We start from the raw sequence: 21,917 nt of genomic DNA, 5'->3' as shown, positions 1-21,917 counted from the left end.
TTGATTGCTGACCATCTTTATTACAAAAGACTGAAACATCTCAACTACAAAATAATAATCACAGCTAGAAATGGAAGAACTTATTTTTACTGAAAAAAAATCAAGTTTAAATGTTTCTAAATAATTACACAATTGAAACACGGAAAAAACATGAACAACATTGCAGAATATTTTCTCCAAACGTCAGAATCGAACATGTAATAGAATTTTTGCGTCGACCAATCCAAAAGACATAGTTTCGAAAAAAGCATAAGAGAAGTTTATTACTATCGTCTATTATGATATACTACGTTTCCTTATATGTGTGTACATTACTATAGATTCCTCAACATACCGGACAAAATGACAGGTTTCATATGTTTTATTTTGCAATTTTTAGATTTCATTAGGCATATACTGTTGAAAAACCTTAATAAACAAATTTCTGTTACTTTTATAAGGTAATACATACTAGTCGCTTTTAGTGCTCAGAAGATTTAGCGTTAGACGTAAGAACTTTGAAAAATCATTTTAAAAGAACTTTGTTCTTGATCTACATATAATATGTTTGTGTCAAATTTCTCTTTGCAACTTATTCATTTCTACACTCAGTTATTTTCAACGAGCTTATTATTGTTGTCTTTTTTTCTTTTCTTTAAAAAATTGTTAACAGTTTCAAATTTTGTATCAACTTATTTCTATAACATGTTTCCTCCTTGAATCGTATACTTCGCAAACAAATATAAATATAAATCATATACTTCGAAACCGCAAAATATAAAAAAGAAACATGTATTGAATTTATTTTAATAATTTAAGATTAATAATTTCAGTTATTCGAATTTATTTGCGGTTTATTTTTTTTACTACCGTATTTTTGTATGTTCTAATGATTCTGTAACTATTTTCTGTATATAGGGTGTCCCAGATAATAGAGACCACCTAAATATCTCTATTGTTTTCCATGTTATGAAAAATGTTTAGGGCACAATTTAAATGATTTTCAACCAGGAATATCGTAGAATAAAAATGATTTCTTTACGTTCAGTTTTTCTATTGCATCTTGTAGCCGGTAAAGAATATATTTGATTATGCATTTAATTCGAGCATACATTTGAAATGACTTTGAACATTAGACGGAATAGGACAAGGGAATGGTGTTAGAACTTGTATATTACTTACATATGTGTTATTATTTAACAACGGGTTTTATACATTTGTAGAAATATGAAAGGAAATTTTATAAAGTCAATGCAATTTAACATCTTCGGTCAGTGGCAGATTAAGTAATGGACATACCTCGCCTAAGATTCTGAAATCTAGGAAGGAAGCCGACGAATGTCGTCAAATAACATTTTATTTGCATTTGAATTGTAAAAAGAATCCATGTCGTGAAACGATCGATGAACTTGTCGTGGTGGGGCCCCAGGACATATGGGGTCCGAACTGACTGCCTCCACCAGCTGCGCCGTAATCTACCACTATTGTTAGCCTATCTTTTCTTTGCATGTAACCCATCAAAACTGAAAAAATTAATTATAACCAAACAGATTATGTGACCTACACGTTGTTCAAATAATTTTTTTTATAGCACTATTAACATAACGATACTGGAATTTTAATAATTATTTCCCAATAAGATACTTCATACTTCCTGTGGAATGGACCCTTTTGGACTCATCTTCCGGAAGAAACTACTAATTTGAAAAACAACTCTTATTTTTATAAAATAATGTACAAGCACTTTAACTCTCACGAACACTTATCCTTTTGCTACTGTTATATGGTTATAGTTTTCATGTACATTTTAATACTCGACTTATAACTAACATAAACAGTAAAATAATTTCAGACTCATATAAGGTAAGCGTTGTATTGAACTAGCAAAGGTGACGTGCAGTGCATCGTCCCTACTGCTACGCAGAGAATCAATGTTAACAGATCGTATAAGGACAAACCGAAATATAGATTATTATACCACAGCTATACAAACACTCTATTCCCGCGTTCATTTTTCATCCTGCTGTTTTATTACAGACTTAGGGTTCGTGAAAATTTCTTCTTAGAAACGAAATAAATTATGTCTGTGTGTATAAAGGAAACATTAATTTTGTGACACCAAAGTGTACAATCTAAGAAGATTGTACAAATTCTCAGTACAAACACAAGAGTGTTTGTTAATTCATTGGCATCAGTGTTTGCACTAAGAATTTGTTTATGAAAAATATATGTTATCTAGGGCGATTTTGATTTATAATAGAATTCATCGCTTTTGTGTTGCAGCAAGCGAGTAAACATTACTGTTTCTTGATATGTTTAAATATAATATTCTTTATTTAGTTTGTATTTGTTTAAGCTGAACGCATTATAGTTAATCAGAAATCGTCTCCTATCCATTCCTTCAAGTTTCCGATTACAGGTAGAACAAGGAAAAATATTTTAACGGAAACACGACGATTAATCTCTCTCTCTCTCTCTCTCTCTCTCTCTCTCTCTCTCTCTCTCTCTTTCTTTCTTTCTTTCTTTCTTTCTCACACAAGTTAAAATTAATTTTAGGACTAGTGGAAAATCAATCGGAAAATGTTACAAAAGCTATAAAACAACAAGACAACAAGATTTAATTGAAGAATCAGTTTTCATTGACATTGTCTTTTTAATACGTAACGCTAGAGAGACAGTTTCCATTGACACAGTCTTCTTAGTGACGAAGGCCATGACAGAAAGACACCGCAAAAGGTACTCATTTACAAAGTAAACTGGTTTAGAGTTTGCAAAAAGGTAGGATATAAATTATTATTAGAACTTTTGAGATAACATATTATTTTTGGATACAGTAAAATGTCTAAAATTCTGCTACCAAAAATTTCAAGAATGTCTATAGTAACTGTTCGTTTTTTATTGATCGCAATAAAATAGCAATGGCATCATAGTATTTTTTATTTCGAACTCGTGTGAGTTGTAAATCTGAGGACTTCGGTCTGGGTTAGGTCTCGAACGCACAAAAAAACAATCTAAAACATTAGATTGTAACTTTCTTTGCGAATATCTCAAAAGCTAAAAGAGAGCGCCTATTATATCTATAAGAAAATGTTGTTTAGAATGAAGAGATCTTGACAACATGCTACATACGTATGTATTTCAAAGTCATGGAAATCGAAAGTGACTCCTATAAACTGCATATTTATCGTTATCTCTATTCTAATATTATTTTGAATATGCGGATAATTTAATTGAGTTAATAATATAAAATTTGTCGAAAATATATGAAATTAAATTTCAGATTTATTTCGGAATGAAAAAAGTTGTCATTAAACCCTGGTTCCAGAACGTGTGTGGTCGGTTCTGAGTAAATTACGGGAAAGGTGCGCACGCATCCGAGTCAGCCTGGGAGGACCGATGAAAATACGATTATTCCTTAGCGAGCCCCCGAAGTGAAGAAAGCCTCTTCGACTATAGAAACGACTCGCACGGTTCTTGTTTCGTTACCTTTCGCCAATACCAGTACGTTTTGTACTCGATTTTTCTTCTGATTGAAACCAGTGAATCAGTGAGTGGCAAAAATGGTGTCCGGTGGAATGACGTGTATTAAATACCTGACGTTTCTCTTCAACTTGATATTCGCTGTAAGTACTCCATGTTGTATTCGCGCCTTCCGTCAATCTTTATGTTATTTCCTGTCACGTTACCCTTTCTATCGAGGAAACGTATTTCCTCAAGCGTTACGAATGTCTAAAGAACTAGTACTACTACTTGATAAACTCAGTTCATTATTTGTATTGGAAACTTCGTCGATATAAATTATTCAGTTTATTTAAATTTGTTATTCAACTACACTTGCTTTGATCAAAATTATTGCTTCACGAACTTGTAAATATTCGAATGTTCTTTTCTCTTTTTTGTTTGAAATACGTTTCATAAATTTTTAATATTTGTAGAATTTTCAATACAACATTTATGATTCATTGACAAACATTATATTCGTATATTTAAAAACAAATTTGGTAAAACTAAGTTAAATCCAAGTAATTGTGAATACATGTATACACACAGTCAATTTTACATTAATTTTGCTCCTACTATAGTTGAAATACTTCAAATACAATGTCTTTACGTTTCTCCGCGTCAGTCGATCGTCAAATTGGAACAAAAACATTCGCTACCTACATACTTGTATCAAGTATATAAGATGTATACCTATACCTGGCATACGACATACATACACGTATGGGCAGTATTACTGGCTAAACATCTCAAAGCTCATAAGATTTTTAATCATGAATTGTTTTCATTATGCAACTAAGGGTAAAATAGTTTACGCACAAACATATGAATATTTGTTTAGTCTCGATTGCGCGTAGCAAAAACTAATATAATTAGTATTTTAATGATTTGCAGGATAATCGTGACTAATTCCAACAGCTTTTAAATAACGAGAAATCAACTTAATTAATATTTTTTCAAGTAGTAGTTCTATTTGTGATATACATTCCTTAACTTATATTAAGGAATTTATAATACATGCAACCTGATATTTATTTTAGTGTGACCATATGTGTTCAATAACACCAATATATGGTGATTGTGGTATTATTTTTATTTCTTTTGAGCAATTATACCGATATTCATGCATTTACCAATAAAAATTCCAAACTCTCCGCACATTATATTATTTTTTAATATATATTTTATTATTTTATTTTCTCTGTGCTGTAATCTTATCATAAATTATAAGATATAAAGCACATTAGATCATGATTCATCTTAAAAAATAACACGTTTTAGAAGATTAAATTGTTCATTTAAACTTTCCTTAAAAAGTATTTAATAACTTCAATTCGCTTTTCCCATTTCGTTTATCAATACACACTTTATTTTAGTAACTTGGGCGTGATTACTGCTTGTTTCAAATAACCTTCTGACACTTGCATCATTATTATTCTTCACTTCAACAGCTATAATTTTAATTCAATAACATAAGAATAATTTTTGATATTTTCGTAACTCACCGCACATTTCGAAATTTATCTTTTTATATAAATCTTGTATTTACTTCTTTTTATATATTATATTTTAATATTTTGAAATTCATAAACGTATGTAATAAGTATTATTATATTTATAATTTCTAGAGTAACGAAGAACCAATTTTGGTTTCCTAAAACTAATTTGCACAAATATATTTTAATATTAAATAAAACCGTTCGAATAAAATAGAAAACGAAAATTATCAACTAATAAAGATAAAGAAACCGAACGTTATTGCAGCTTTGCCACACTGTACGAATTTTCAGAAATCGACGATTTTGACACTTTGTTTCCAAATGTTATTTAATTAATTTTATATAAATTAATTCTTATTTTGCAATGTATTCCTATTGAATAAAAATATGTTAATATCTATGCGTGTAAACTATTTTTTCCTAATGATATAATGAACAAAAGTTTACGATGTGTGTACGATCACAAATGACATTCGCTGTACATATACATACATATGTGAATTATTCTCATGTTGCGTGGGTTAGTGCTTCTATGCACTTCTTACGTGCATTCAGCTTTACAAATCATCTTTACAACTCTATGAATTACATTATATCAACTTCTTCCTATCCAAACATGTTTCATACTAAATATCAGTTTCGTCGTTAGCAATTTCAGAAATTTGAACAAATCGACAATTTTACTTTGTTATTTTCCAAAATTATTAATTTTTGAATGGATAACGGGATACTAATGTAACCGGATTCGGTTACTGTGGGGTAACCAATTACTGTGTCTCTGGGTTGTTTTCGGACGTAATTAACTTTATATTTCTCGAATAAGACATATGACATTTTTTTATGCAAAAATGAACAAAAGAAAAAAGTAAACAATGTTAATATGTCTATTCGCTAAATATAATGTTAAGTATGATCAAAAACAAATCAAAGGCACAGCAATTGGTCACGCCACAGTAACCGGCTCCACTACCTTATAGTTACCCTTTTCTTCTAATTTTTGTTAACAAACATTTTTAAAAAATTTATTTATTTACTTTATGATTTTTTAATAAAAATGAATGCTCTTACGCTCTGGAAATATTTATACACTTTGCTTGCCCGCGCCAGAATAAATATTTATATTACACAAAAAAAGATTAATGAGCATATGCACACAAAGGTTTAAATTAAAATCGTGTTAAATATTCGTGTTTAATATTTAATATTGTCAGTAAACCATGAATATTTATGCAACATAACTTTGTTGTAAATTAGGTTGCAACATTTGTTTTCTATATCAATAATTTTATTAGGTTTAAAATGAAACTAAAATAGTCAGTTTTTGTTGTATTTCATTTTTACTTTTTTCATAATAAATCGAAGAATTTGTCTATTAAAATTGTATTATATGTTTCCTTGTAAAAATTTGTATGTAAATATTTAAAATCTGTATTTTTTTTTTTTTAATTTTATGAAACTATTTTAACATGTAGATATATGTTAATATATTTGTAACAGTAAAATTAAAACGCTAAATATTATTTAAGTTTATCACAAATATTTTGTATATAAAATATTATTAAAAACAGTCATCAAATTTCTATGATTACAGATAACAGGAATTGTGTTCATAGCTGTTGGCACTGTAATCCTAGTAGTTTACAAAGGATATAATAATTTTATGGATAGTTGGTTCTTTGCAGCACCAGTTTTCATGATCGTAATAGGTGCTGTAGTATTTATTGTATCATTCTTTGGATGCTGTGGAGCTGTGAAAGAGAATCATTGCATGATAATAACGGTATGAATACATTTATGATTATTATTATTATTATCATTTTAATATTTTATTTTAGTCATCTTTTTAAGCATAGTACAAATTAAGTCTACAGTTATATTCTTTGATTAAAATAATTTTAGTACTAAAGCTGTGGAATTTTAAGTATTTTTCAAATTTGACGAAGCAAATAGTTCATTGCCAAGTTAGTTTTTCATTGAGTACTCTCGTATTTTCTTATTTAATATAATCATTAATAGAGTAACTATATGCTATAGAAAAATTGAAGACTTTAATTGTCACCCTATGCAACTTTTGAAATATACTTTAAAGTTATTTACTTTTGTGTAATTAAAAGACTAAATATAACATAATAATTGGTTCAATTTTTATATATTATAAATAATTCTTAGAAGTATTATAATTTAGCATAAAAAAAAACTTGAACTGTATTATATGAGTTTAAAAGAAATGTACTTGGAAATACAATTAAAAGAATACATTATATATATAGAATTTTGTTATATAGTTTTCAGTATTACTACTCCTAATCTTTGTACTGGAGCTCGTTGCCGGTATTTCCGGATATTTGATGCAGAGTGAAGTTCGGCAAATGGTAGAAAATAGAATGACCAGTACTATGAAGGAATATCAAACTGAAGCAAGCACTCGCAAGTCATGGGATATTGTACATCACGATGTAAATATACACAATATATGTTTTCAAAAATTAAATTGAATTTCTGTTCCAGATAAGTATACATTATTAATAGAAAGAGTGTATTTATGTTAACATAATTATTTATTTGTCTACAATTCATACTTTTCTAGTAATATTTAACTTGTAGTATTTAATTTAATATGATATAGATTGATAAAATATACCTAGTCGAAAAAATATCTGTAACTCGCAAGAAAACTGAAATACAATGTTAACAATGTATGAAACCCTTAAAAAACTAATAGTTAATTGATAAATTATTTTGTTCAAATTTCGCTATCTAAGTGAACATACAATTAATACAAAATTGATCATAAAATTATAGCTCCAATGTTGTGGAAAGAATGGTCCTCTGGATTGGGCTGAAGTTGGTTTCTCAGACAATACTTTACCAAATTCCTGCTGTAGGGAAGTACCAAAAGGAAGCAAATGTGACATAAATTCAATTTACATATATGAAGGTGGATGTATGCACAGTCTCCAAAATGCTATTGAGCATAATGCATTAATTTTGGGTGGTGTAGGCATTGGCATTGCTATTATTCAGGTAATTATTTTATCTACATGTGATAATGGATATTAATTTTCTACAGTTCGCGTAATTGTTGTTTTCAATAACAGGAGTTTAACTGAATTGCTATTATAATCTTTTGGATATAGTTTCTTTTACCATTTTTTATCCTTTGTGTTCTCAATTTTGTTTGAAACTTTATAATAGCATACTTTTTAGATGTACATTATAGAAAATCTCTTCTAATATGTTTATATACATTCAGAGTACTTATATTGTATGTATTTATCAGCTCAATGGTTAAACTAATTAAAAATAGACAGTAAACTAATATTAACAACTGTATGTTAAATTAACTAATATAATACAATTTTTATGATTATAGTTGGTTGGAGTAATCTTCGCATGTTGTTTGGCACGTTCAATACGTCGCGAATACGAAACTGTGTAAGCAGACAGTTATCCACAGTTATAATGCCTAAAAATTGCACTGAATCTTCAAAATGTGCTCTCTGTCTTTCGCTGTTACACATTCATGTATCAATTTTCTTATCTTTCTTTTTAAGTAACAGAATATTGCACAAATTGCACATTGTACTCTTCATTTATCATGCTGCACAAAAATGGTAAAACAGAAAAATCAAATGGCCAATACACTAGTGGCAACATTGGATTTTATTTTATGAAGTTATTATAATGATTTGCTTTTATTGTACTTTTATCTACATCATTGCCATTATTACTATATCCATTCTCAGTCATAGCAACGTTAATACAAACGAAATATTAGTACTGTTGGTACTTTTTAGTACTTTTTAGTACTGTTAATATATTACTTTAGATGTTGAAAATTTAATGTAAGGAACAGGAAGTATTTTTGTGCAGTATGTTGTCTTTATGACTGTTTCTTTAAGACTGATCATTTTTATACTATAACAGTGGGAAAGATTTTGTACTTTGTTAACAAACTGCACGCGGATACACAAGATTTATAAATGGAAAGTAATATATTTATGTTAAGATTTCAGTGTTACATACATGAATATTAATGTATTCTTTGTTACAACTAAGTTTCTACAATCTGGTTTAATTTTATGGAAAATGATCTTCAATGTCAAAGTATGTTATTTCATTCTTGTTTTATTGAACTTAATACAAAGAAATATTGTAATGGTTAAAAGTACTATGCTTTCGTTATTTAGTATTTTTAGCTTTCTTTCAGTGAGCCTAAGCTTACAAGCTTTTTAAATTATGTTTTTTTAAACTTTGTATGATACTTTTTCATTTACCTACGATTTTGAAAAAATGTCAAACAAAAATAATAACAATGAAGGCAACATCTAAAAGTAAACAAGCATAATATATACACAGGGCATTATGGTTTAATCATCAGACTAATTAAACATTTCTAACACAATAGTTACAAAATATTTATACATTATTTCAAGATGTTTACACCATCATGTTACCTGTAATTCAGTGAATGGGTTTTACTTTAATAATATAGATAAATAGACATCACACAATAAGGAAGCGTTCTATTGTTCATACAAAGTTTACATAGTGTTTACACTATAAATTATTATTGAACTTGTAAATTGACAATATGATTACACAATTGTACGTTGGAGAAACTTCAAACTCTATATGGAAATGGAATAGCATGATTTTTACATTCATGCAATTTCAATACAATTATTAAACAGTCTTGTTAAATTGACAGTACCTAACGCTATTTGTTTCTTTAGAAACTTAATTCTCATATCTACGCTTTCCTTAATCTGGACATAGAATTAATTTTAATTTTTAAAACTATATTATTTTAATTTTGTTTTCAAAATTATATTCTTTGCTAGGATATGAATTTGGTTTATCATATACACGTGATGAAATATTTAATTATATACACTCTTCAAAATTATACTTGCATTATTTGAAAAGTGCATAGAAATTTGTATTAAAGGTATAGACATACATTTATTTGTACAAATTATATTTCAAAATTATTAAAAGATTGGTAACTTGAAATATATAGATTGTACAGCATGTTCTATGTAACTTTATCTTTTAAAGCATTTTACTTTCATAATTTCATATTATATGGTAGAAGAAATGCAACAAGTCTGTGACAATTAGGTAGTAAGAATAGTTCTATACTTCAAGTCATTCTTGAAAGGCTTACAGTGTACTTTACTTGAATGTAAATAATGTATTAATTAAAAAGAAGAAAATATTTACAAACAATTTAATCACATGAAACATGCTGTATATGATATCTATGTATATTTTTGAGATGTTGATAGTTTATAGTAAATTAAAAATTTTAATGTTAACAATGAAACGAAAGCGCAAACGATGTGTAATTAATAATATGATACAAATGATTCTAATTGTCATTGTCTTATTTTGGAAAGCGTAAACTGTATATGCACCTTCTTGCTTTGCCACGTGCGACACTTGGTGTGTTTTATCAGAAAAACGGTGTTCTGTTACGGACGATTTAATTAATTTATACTTGCAGCGAGACCGCAGCGCACTGATCTGACACCAATTAGGAGGTATTATAACTCTAAGTATTGTTCGTCGTGAATTCATTCAAAGAATAATTCTAGAGTCGTCGCAAAACCATTTACTTAGAACCTTGGCTGCAGAATAACGAACATTTATCTGCGCAGTCTAGATTCAGAAGAAAGCAAATCATTGGAGAATCTAATTCAAATTACTGCCATTATATGCCAAATGGTTGAAACCAAACTTCTTCTTAGATTGTGTTTTACGTGGAGCTTATTACCATACAAGAATATTTCAAAGGAAATTGGATAATTATAGATTTGGTTTTAGACGTCTGTCGCAGTCTAAAAGACTCTTTCAGTGCCTCGATTTGTCGCAAAGAAAAACACTTTATGCATCCTCACTCTATAGAACATTTTATATTCATATAGTCAGTCATAGATGTATGAAATATATTTTCATCGTGCACAGCAGAGCTGGATAAGTATATCATCCTAATATACATATATATTTCGATTTAAGCAATAATTCATTTTCGATATTCTTTTTACTTTAATCATTAATACTAATAATTAACGGAAATACTTTATCTTATTAACAACCATTACCATTTAATATAATATGTATACCTCATTGTTCTCACATTTTCACATATCCTCAGTATTCTATACCATTTTGTTGATCTCTTCTAAAGTTGAAAAATCATAAATGAAATATACTTTCTAGGCGATATGAGTTTATCTACAAATAAAGTCATACATAATAGATGAACATAATAAGTTACATAACTGAATATTAAACACATACGTATACATGAAATGCTGCAATGCAAACACATTAGTCTTGAATAGTTCAAAATTTATTTGTACTTATTTCCATAAATATCAGAAATGTTTTTTACTAGCCCTAGAAATTGAAACATTACCATAGATATTATTTAGAGAATAGCCTATACCATATACAATAGTCAAACAAATGTTTGTAAATTCGTTGCACATAGCACACAATATGTTAAATGTATATTGTTGAAACAATTTTATACATTATAATTGTAAGTACTAAATAATGCTTTGTATATGACTTTAATTTAAAATTGACAACCAAAAATTAGCTTCATCATTTTCAAAATAATAACGTGTCGAGATATTGCGAAGTCTGGATTCAAATATTTTTTTCTTGTAAAATCATTCTACGTTGAGACCAGAATTGTTTCAGTTTTTACAAGCAAATACATTTAAAACAAAATTCATTAAACAGTCGGCTGGCACGAAAGAACCAATATTTCGCGACAACAGATTTTTGTCATTCTTTTATGCGAAACTACTAACCGAAGTAGAAAATAAAAATATGAGCTCATGGCATTGCGTCGATTTGAAGAATTTTATTATAATCATTGCAATTGTAATTGCAGTCCGTTAATTACAACTTTGAAATCTCGCATATTTTGGTACAGTAAATTAATTACAACGAGATAGTAGTTTAACTAATTCCGGAAATATACACAATTCGAATGTAATCGTTATTTTTAATGAAAATAATGATTACTCTTTTTGCTGGCCATGATAGTGTAATGTATTACAAATCATTAGAAATAATTGTACTCTTATTTTATTATTAATTTTCAATATTTTAAAACATTTAGCTTACACGTCTCACAAAACTAGGTAATACCTAAATAATAATTTTGATTATTTAGACGATTTCGATATATGTATTTGTTTTACTGGCTAAATAATAGAGTAATGAGAGAGTAATGATTGATTATAAAAAGTTAATAAACATTATTATTACAATATAATTATTTTGGAGCGATTAATGTTGCACATTGTACCAATAAATAAGCGAGGTTTCAATGAATGATATATTATTTACAAGAGACAAAATTGGGATGAATATATTTAATAGGTAATACTGAGATTTTCAAGTGTGCCTAATGTTTAGCGATGTGTTTGAATTGTTAAATAATTCATTAGCATTAATTTGAATAATTGATTAATTGTTCAAAACTTAGAAGTTAAAATTAAGTGTTCCTTTAAGCTATACATTAATTAGGTATGAAAATTTCCTTTTTTATTCTTTGTTTTAATATCAGTTCGTTAATTCTTTGGTTACAAGATTGTTAAAAAGTAATAATTTTTTCATATTTTAATTCTGTTGAAGTTCTTTGGAACCATTTACACAATTATACCAATCATTTTGATTCATTTTTAACTTGTTTATTTAATTATTGTAATTTCTGTTATTTGATACGTTCTCTCTCATTAATATTACATAATGATATTTTAAACCATAGTATTAAGTCATATAAACTTATATATATATAGGATGTCCATGTTAAATTAATTTTGGTGTATATGCATTTAATTTTAAACTATATAAAATTCTACACATTGTTAAATTATAGAATTTTTATATGCGATAGCGAATGTTCTCATTTAAGAGGAAATCTGACCAATATTAATTTATATAATTTCGTGCAAAAAAATTGTATACAATGCGAAGCGTAATGGAAACAAAAATCTTATCCGGATGTTATACTTTTCATAATCGGCTAATAAGAGAAGACTGACGATAACGTAAGAAATACAAAAACAAAATCAGTATTAAATGAGAAGAAAACGTTTGCTTTTGTGGCGTTTAGTCTCTTACGATATTTTTGTACTTGTAATTTAATTAATTAATGGATATATTATTATCGTCCTTTAGGAGCTGATCACTTTAGCACATTTTGTCGTATAGCTTTTATCTATATTAATAAAATATATTAAATAAATATTGTGTTTATTTATTGTAGGCCACAAACGTTATTTTTACTAATAAATAGTATGACCTGAATTGATGTAATAATTTTGAATCATTTATTATGTCTCATCTATTCATCCTTATTTACAACTATTATTAATGCGATAACTGTAAATAGCAAATTTTGATACGAGTTCTCAATTTCACGTTTAATTTTCTGAAAATTCAAATTTAAAAGAACTATTTTCCCTTGGCTGGAAGATTTATTGTAGTAAAAGTCAAGTAAAGATATCATTAATTTTTATTCGTGTAGACATTATCTTCTATTTTAAAAATTTGAATAAATCATAAATGCATAAATATTCGCACTCTACAGATAACATCACAAATTTTAATTTCAACACATTTAATTACTTAAAAAATTTGTTTATGTTTATATATAAAATATACTTTGAAATCCAGTTTCTTAAATATAAGAAAGTAAAAATCGCGCTATTCCAGTATCTAAATATAATTATTGCAGGTTTAGTTTTGCGGTAGTCTGCAAAACTCTCAAGAACTTTAGGCAATAAAGCGAATGATGTAGTCAGTCAACATTTTTTCGTTTCTCAGAGCATGAAATGCGGTTTTTGTTCAATAGTTGAGGTAACAATAGCACACGGATCCAGCAAAGGATGTTGTCTAATTTTGTTGAAACTGAAATATTTTGTATTTTGAAGATTTTTATATAATACAAGCTCAGTTATTTTTTACATTGGATAAAATTTGAAGTTTTACTTTTGAAAGAATAACTACTCAAACTTTATTACTAAATAAATCCAATTCATGTCTTTCTCTTACAAAAATTGTAAATAAACTCTCTTCCTTCTTTTATCATGTGAATGTCACTTATGCAAGAATCTCACAATTTTACCTACTTTGTTTTGTTATTTTAATGTAGACAATTTATAAATTATCATCTGCACTAAGATACAACTTAATTGAATTTTTGAGGAAAAGATTAGTATGATAAATAACATATTATTTGAATCACTCATAGTTATTTATATAGATTGAAGAATAAAAAGATGTTTAATTTAAATAAAATTCAATTGGTAATAAAAAAAAGAAAGGACAAAAACTCTTTACAATCAGTTTTTTTTTCTTTTATTTCGCTCTATATTCACTTATAGGATTAGCAGACTAACATTCAATAATTATATAGGATGCTCTCTTGCACAGTTCTATAACTATATTTATCGTTAAAAGGAATCAGGACAGAAATGAATTCGCAAAAGATAAGAGGGTAGGACTCCGTTTAAACGATCTTTTCTTTTTAACTTAAAGACATTTCAGAATAGTTTTGAATAATCTTGAAACAATACAACGATTACAAAATTTTCCGAGTAATTACTTTTGCATGCCACAGTTAAGATCTAAGTTATATTACTTGTAAATTTGTTGAACAATTAGTCGCTTTTGATTTTCACACCAATTCAAAGACTCGTTTAAACAATTTCCCTCACAAAAATATTTTAATGAAACGCTGTATGAATAAAAATCATTCCTTTTTTGTTGTATACTTTTAATTACAAAAGAGCAGATTCTACGTGCAATTTATATACAGTTTCAGAGGTCTAAAAGATCTATATATATAGATCATTTCTTCAAGAACTTCACAGAATATATTTACAAGAACCTTAACGATAGTAACTGAAATCAAATAAAAAATTAAAGTTGTTTGCGCGATATGAACTGTACAATTAAATCATGAATTAAAATAGTAAATACATCCTTTCTGTTATCATTAATTCTGCTTGTGATATAGTCGTATTAATCAACGTATATTTTTTTCTGGAGATCGATTTTTCACCAGAAGGAACCATTAATAACGTTTCATAATCTGTTAAAAATATTTGAATGATGAATTAATATAAAACTTCATTACTTTCATAATTCAAATAGTTAATTTCTTTGTTCATTTAATGCAGTTTTAACAAAAAGAAAAATTCTATGAGAAGACCTTTTAGAAGACATCACATCTGTATTCAGTTTGTTAATATAATAATCAATACAAATTTGATGAGAATTATGGTTATGATTTGTCACTAATATACAGAAAATTATGTTTATTTACAATCGCAACAATTTAAATATTACGGGCCCGATTAACACATAAATTTGAAGAGGAACCCAAGTGAGCGAAATTCTATTTTTGTTTAATTACTCAAGTGCTACGCCTATTTAATTACAATGATCACTCGTGTATGATTTATCACTAAATTTGTAATAAATCAGTAAAAAGTAATTTATTATGATTAACATTATTGTTTAATAAACGTAACTGCAGTTACATTTTTGTCAAATGAACTTAAATTATAGACAATTTCTGCCAAAAAGTCAGATTTCTTTTTCCTTTCGGTACCTGTCTATAAAGAATAAATATTATTTTGTACAACAAAATTTTCGTTCGCTTAATGCAAAGGTAAGTTAGTAAAAAAAATGAATAGGGCCCCTTAACTAGTAGCCTAATTACTTACTTACATTCGGATTATTCATATTGTTCATAATATTGCCTAAACTATCAATATTATCTGGTACTGTCATTGGATGTACCCTTTTAAATACTATTTCATCACGAGTTCTTAAAACGATCAGATGAACAGAACAAACAAAAGGCAAAAGAAAAATAACTAAGGGCCCTCACTTTTCACCCTTTTCACTCTCGAGTCACATTTTTCACAAACTAGTAAGAATTCAGAGTTTCTCACAATTAGTAAAACAATTGATTGTACTAAAACTCAGAATTTTTATTATTTTAAAAAATCTGAAGAAACAAACTACTTCTATTTTTGGAAGACATTCTGCAATTATTTTTATCGAAATACTTTTAAACGTTACACTTCTTGTTATATCTGATGTAAAAAATATTACTTTCTTTTTAAATGGGTATATTAGAAATGTAAATTAATGTATTTAGTAAAAATGTATAATTCTATTAGAAAGCACTGTTTACAAAAGTTTCTAGGGTCCTTGCAACACTTCGAATTGACTGCATATAAATTTTGATTCATTATCAAAAGGATTAAAGAAGAGAGTGTAACAATGAAAACACAAATAAATGTCTTATCAAATGTATGATAAAATAAATGAAAAAAGTGAGCCAATATCATAGATATAAACATAAATTGTGGAAGATGTACTGCTTTTCTCAAGAGTTACAGAGTGAAAAAGAGAGTATAGGTTACACATACACGCACATTCATTCATCTTAGGCACATTTACATACTCGATATAAAAGCACATCACAATGATCGAATCGACGATCTTGAAGAGTCTTTCGTTTAAAGCGATCCTTCGGTCGATATACATATACATACAATAAGTTTCTCGAAGATGCGGAGAGCCAAAATTGACTATTCGAACGATCAATATTAATGATTTATTACTTCTGATCGCTTCGTAAAACATAGTTTAATATAAGAAACAAATTAATTAGATTAAACATATTTTTCGACATCTGTACTAATGTCATATTTGCAAGTGTTCATTAATAAAATAAATATTATTGACCTTACATCGAGATCGAGTAAATAAAACCTTTTCGAGAGACTCAGTCTTATGTTGGTAAATTATGAATATATTTTAAACAATTTTAAATGTTTTTATTTGTATGTGAACGAACAAAAATAATAATAATATTTGGACCAAGATATAATTTTAAAATTGAAGTGAAGAAAATGTCTCAGAAATAGTAAGTGAAATATATATCCAACTAATCGAAGAAAACTGCTTTTAATTTATTAAAAACAATTGATCAATTCGAATATTCAAAATCTGAATATAATTAGGTTGGCTCCCTTAAGTGGCCGTTCTTTGTTTTGAAGGAATGAAAAGGGCAGCGCTTTTGAAAAAATCGTTCATGTTGCATAACGTTTAGTCCAAAGTCGTGCTATACGATCGTGCTCTTCTCTATTCTGAAGATACTGTGTTGCTATACTTCCTACTAGAGGATCCGCTAAAAATGTAACAGTGAACAGTGTTACATACACATTTATTTCTAAAGACGTATGCTATAAATTGTGCAAAAATCTTTCAATTTACATTTAACGTTTTCCTATATAGTATTTAAAAAAATATGTAATATTTCTCGTGAATTATATCAGATGATTAATAAAAATAACTAATTAATTAGATATATAATAATTTCTTTCTCTTCAATATTCACATAATGTTGACCACTATAATACAAAAAATTAATAATGTAACACTTATATATGTTAGAATTTACCTGGATTGCAGTCCGTCAGAAGTGAACAAATAGACAATAAGACTTTAGAAATAGTAAGTGCAGGCGACCAATTGTCTTTTAATATGTCCAAACAAATGACGCCTTGACTGTTTATATTACAATGATAGATACGTGTTCGGAATGTGACCTAAAACAATTTTAAAAAATTTGATTACTCATTACTGTTATTTTCTTGTTATATTTTGATTTTCCATTAATCTATACAGGGCGCCTCACGGATGGTAACTATACAGAACATAAGTCTTTGTGAAAAAATAAAATGTTATGCACAACACAATTTTCTTCTGTATTCCACAAACAATTTTTGTCTGTATTTTCGACTTATTTTTTCATATGAAATCATACTCCTCATGGTTGTATCATCATCCATTCGATAATATAAATTTAGCAATATTGAAGCTACTTCCACACCTTTAACATGGATATTCGTCGATGTAAAATTTTATGCATGTACTATAAAAGCATTAAAATCGCAAATCAATTGGCTAATGTCCCTTATTAGTTGATCTTAAAAGACTTCTATCAAGTAGTTTCTGGTAGTAATGGTATAGCAGTAAATGCTAGCAGCTTACTTATATTTCGTTCAGGAAGCAAACATTGACTGATTATGGAATTCATACAATTTGAAATGACAATAACTTTTATATAGTGCACTAATAAATCCAACATGTCTCTTAACACTCGAATGGTAGATCTTTTTATTATTTATAACTTTGTTTATCAATGTTCTCGAACGTATTTTCTAAGATGTTCCTTCTAGAAACTTTAATTTTTCTATAGACCTTAATGAAACATTTGAAAATTAATATTAATTGCCTATAACTAGATATTTATACTTTTGATCCAAATAGACCCGAATTCTGCAGTCTGAATATTAATACATATGTCATACAATGCTATAAGATATATGAACTATATATGTCTTCTAATATAATTTATTAATTAAAGAACTCAACTTTTTCGATTTATATTGAAGTTGTATAGTATATCATAAAGTAATCACAGGAAAAGATTAATAATTAATTACATTATTACTACAATACCTTTGGTGGTTTGAAAGGGTATTCCGGGGAAAAATGTATGTCTAGGAAGAACACTCCTCCTTCATAAACTGAACCTGGTGGTCCAAGTATAGTTGATACCCATTCATATAAATTATCCCCTTTAGGTCCTGCACTATAAAACACAGAAAATAATGATTAAATATTTATAAAATGTATAGTAAAATATATGAAGTTTCCATGAAAAAAATTTCCTAAAAGATCACCTATATCAAACAAAATCAAATTTTCATTCGCTTTGAAATAATGCTATATGGAAATAGAATGAAGTATCTATTAAAGACTAAATAAATAGAACATATTACATATTTGCCTTATTCTAATAATTTAGGTAATTAACGACTTAATACATTGTTTTTATAATATCTTTTTAGTTTTTTTGAAATGAAGTCATGAATCAAATTGTGGCAAGATTCCGGATATTGTAGACACATCAAAACTAATTCTAAATCTGAAAGTTTTCGTCTTAATTAAGTGACAAATGGAAACGTGAAATGGAGTGTCTACCTATTCATATAATATTGTATATGAATATAGATACTGTTTGCAGATATGCATGTTGTCATTGAAGTAGACTGCTGTAAACAATTATCAAATCTGTTATGTCTATTTTGTATTTTTTAAATACCATGTTTGCCATTAATTCCTCTATTGTAATTCAAACTCTTAGAGTCTTACTCATTACTTCTAAGAATAAAATTTACATTGGTTAAAAGTTAATTAATGAGTGCGAACCTGCAATTTGGAGGAGGGTCTAATGTGATTTCTGCCAACTCTTTTTGTATCCTGTAATAGAAGATTAATTTCACAATTACAGATTTTTATAGCAAACATGTCTTGATTTTTTATTATAATTGTGGTACCTTTTGGCAGACGTTCCTAAAGCTTTCGACATCTTTGGATTTGGCTTTGCTTCTTTGTTCTCTGGTTTATTGTCTGCTAACGATGAACCACGCCCTCTGCTAGTTCCACTAGAACCTGCACCCGATGACATGGCTCTAAAATAATTTGTATTATACTACACAATTAAAGAAGAGTTGATAAATAACTACAACTTGGTACGTAACAAGATTGTGACTCAATCAGAAATTCTAAAATAATATATTAATAAATCAAACAAGAAAAATGTAAATATACCTGATGCCCTGAGCTATGGGTGTTGAGAACTTCTTACGATGATGTCTAAGTGCTCTTATAACAAATCCTATATTTTCAACAAGAACCTCTAAGTGAACAATCCTCTTACCTAAAATCAAGATATAAGAGATAATGAAAGTATAGTCCCTAATGTTTAATATACATTAATTTGTATTAGGATTGAAGATATTATTTGGAAAATGACTACCAAATGAAAACACAATAAGCATATACAAGGAATAATCAACAAAATTTATTTATTTATTTACTAAAGTTTTCAAAACAATTTCATGTTATTTAATTTACACTATTGACAGAAGTAAATATTTAATAAGGTTATACTTTCTACTGTGATTTTTACTAATCCAAGAATATTAGATTATTAATACAAAAATACAAAAACTATTTATAATATTAACATAACGTTATAATGAAATAAATCGGCATATACAAATATAAATTATGTCTATTTTCTAAATTAAAGAAGGAAATAATTGCCAAATTTTACAAAAAGAAAATTTATTGTAGCAGTACAAATGGCACAAAATAGAAGCTGAGGACAATGTCAAATAGGATAAATTAAGATCAATCCATTACCAAATTAACGTTATAAAGCCATTTGAATAGAATTAACATGGTAATAGAAAAAATAATAGGAAAATATCAAAATCTATAAAAATGGTACTGACTTTACAATGGAACAAGTGGAAATGCATTAAATGAACTTAATCATCAGCATTGATAGAAGTTTCATAAAAGATATTATTTCTAAAAAACAAAGGGATTTAGTGATTGGTAGTCAACAATAATTCCTGTTTGAAAAAGACTATTATAGAGCCATATACGATCAAGAGGAAGAGGTGTGTTACCTCGTTGATAGAAAGGGTAGCTTCCCAATCGTTTCGGGATCAAGTTTATAATTGTAGGTTGATCCTATGTAAATTCTGCGTAAACCAGCCGGTTCCGGTTTCGTGCGTACTGCTAGACGCAATTGTGCTACTCAGGTGCTGCTCTGCAGGCTGGCGGGCTTCATCGTCGCTCTCATGTCCCAAAGTCACGATCGCGGCGTCCCTTTTCCCTCGGCGAGCGCCGAAACGTGCGCATCTCTGCGTCGCCGGATGTTGACTCTGTCGCCGCTGCGGCGGACGTTGGTAGCCGACATTCCTAGATGGCTGTACTATCGACTTCAGTATTTAGGGATATACAATACCAATACCTCCACAAAAATCTCCTAGGACAACTTATCCTTTTTCTATTTTTTTACTATTACATAAATCATAAAGAATACCACAAGGAAAACTTCAATGTTTTTTGAAAATCATTTTCCATCGTGAATTAATCTCACATTCCGCATTCAATGAACATATTTTTATGAGACATTATTCATTGTTTTTTGTACTTATCTATATACAATATACTTTTATTACTTAAGTAAATCGTCTATAGAGTTGTAACTCTGAATAGAACTTGAGAAATACGACACTGTACAAAGTACAGTGTACATAGTACAAAAGTACATGCATACATACATATATATTTTTGTTAATATTGCATAATATAGTCATATAGTACATATATGCAATTGCATACATACACATATACACGCCTTTGTGGAAAAATTATGTTAAAGGTATTACATAGGTCCTTTTAATAATATTGTTAAACAATATGTAAACATGCAACCAACGTAATTATTTTCTCGTTAATAATGTATTACGCATTAAGGTTTTGCTTATTTAATCACACAATTTATTTCGTCCAAAAACTATTCTGAATTCATAATGTAATTCATACTCAAAATTTGTTCCACCATCGCCGATTTCACATTTAAGTAAAAAGTATTCAAAAGTTAACCGAAAGATCAATAGGAAATGCAGTATCTAAAATGAATAACAAAATTAAACAAACATAGAAAGGGAGAAAAAATAATGAAGAAAGGATAATAAATTTGATACAGTAAAAAATAACATACACGTTAAAAATCATTTCTCGAGTAATATTCAATTCATGAAATTGTCCATATCTTTTTAGACATGACTTTCTATCAAGTCATACTTCAAATATTACCGCGCTTTTTAGCATTTTCAAATTCTCATGAGCAACTTTTTCTTTATTTTTCATCTGAAGCAATAAGCACGTCTGTATGCAAGTTGTCAAGGTCACTCAATTAAAAGATACAAATATTAAAGGTTTGAAGAAGAATTTCAT

At 28.0% G+C, this 21,917-nt stretch overlaps 2 protein-coding genes across 2 annotated transcripts; one reads left to right on the top strand and one right to left on the bottom strand.

Annotated features, from left to right (window-relative positions):
• Positions 1-3,397: 3,397 nt before the first annotated feature.
• On the top strand, positions 3,398-13,251 carry LOC117219141 (CD63 antigen). The gene is made up of 6 exons (XM_033468058.2): positions 3,398-3,602; positions 6,571-6,759; positions 7,265-7,435; positions 7,782-8,003; positions 8,353-8,414; positions 10,489-13,251. The coding sequence occupies exons 1-6, from the start codon at positions 3,540-3,542 to the stop codon at positions 10,505-10,507; spliced, it is 726 nt and encodes a 241-aa protein (XP_033323949.2). The 5' UTR covers positions 3,398-3,539; the 3' UTR covers positions 10,508-13,251.
• Positions 13,252-14,343: 1,092 nt separating this feature from the next.
• On the bottom strand, positions 14,344-20,789 carry Ubc2 (ubiquitin conjugating enzyme 2). The gene is made up of 7 exons (XM_033468050.2): positions 20,579-20,789; positions 19,710-19,818; positions 19,436-19,570; positions 19,308-19,358; positions 18,555-18,687; positions 17,491-17,638; positions 14,344-17,217 (listed from the first exon to the last, which is right to left on the bottom strand). The coding sequence occupies exons 3-7, from the start codon at positions 19,564-19,566 to the stop codon at positions 17,120-17,122; spliced, it is 561 nt and encodes a 186-aa protein (XP_033323941.1). The 5' UTR covers positions 19,567-19,570; positions 19,710-19,818; positions 20,579-20,789; the 3' UTR covers positions 14,344-17,119.
• Between the last annotated feature and the right edge of the window lie 1,128 nt (positions 20,790-21,917).

The sequence above is a fragment of the Megalopta genalis genome, chromosome 12, assembly GCF_051020955.1.
Source record: "Megalopta genalis isolate 19385.01 chromosome 12, iyMegGena1_principal, whole genome shotgun sequence".
NCBI classification, from domain to species: Eukaryota; Metazoa; Arthropoda; class Insecta; order Hymenoptera; family Halictidae; genus Megalopta; species Megalopta genalis.
This window is presented reverse-complemented; position numbering and strand designations above follow the sequence as displayed.

What these genes read in the sequence shown, in the direction of transcription:
- LOC117219141 (XM_033468058.2), top strand. Translation starts at nt 3,540, where the DNA reads ATGGTGTCCGGTGGAATGACGTGTATTAAATACCTGACGTTTCTCTTC. An exon ending in TCTTCAACTTGATATTCGCT is followed by an intron (nt 3,603 to 6,570) that starts GTAAGTACTCCA and finishes CTATGATTACAG; the next exon opens with ATAACAGGAATTGTGTTCAT. An exon ending in ATCATTGCATGATAATAACG is followed by an intron (nt 6,760 to 7,264) that starts GTATGAATACAT and finishes TTTGTTATATAG; the next exon opens with TTTTCAGTATTACTACTCCT.
- Ubc2 (XM_033468050.2), bottom strand. Translation starts at nt 19,566, where the DNA reads ATGTCATCGGGTGCAGGTTCTAGTGGAACTAGCAGAGGGCGTGGTTCA. An exon ending in GACCCTCCTCCAAATTGCAG is followed by an intron (nt 18,688 to 19,307) that starts GTTCGCACTCAT and finishes TGTGTTTTATAG; the next exon opens with TGCAGGACCTAAAGGGGATA. An exon ending in ACCCTTTCAAACCACCAAAG is followed by an intron (nt 17,639 to 18,554) that starts GTATTGTAGTAA and finishes AAATTGTTTTAG; the next exon opens with GTCACATTCCGAACACGTAT.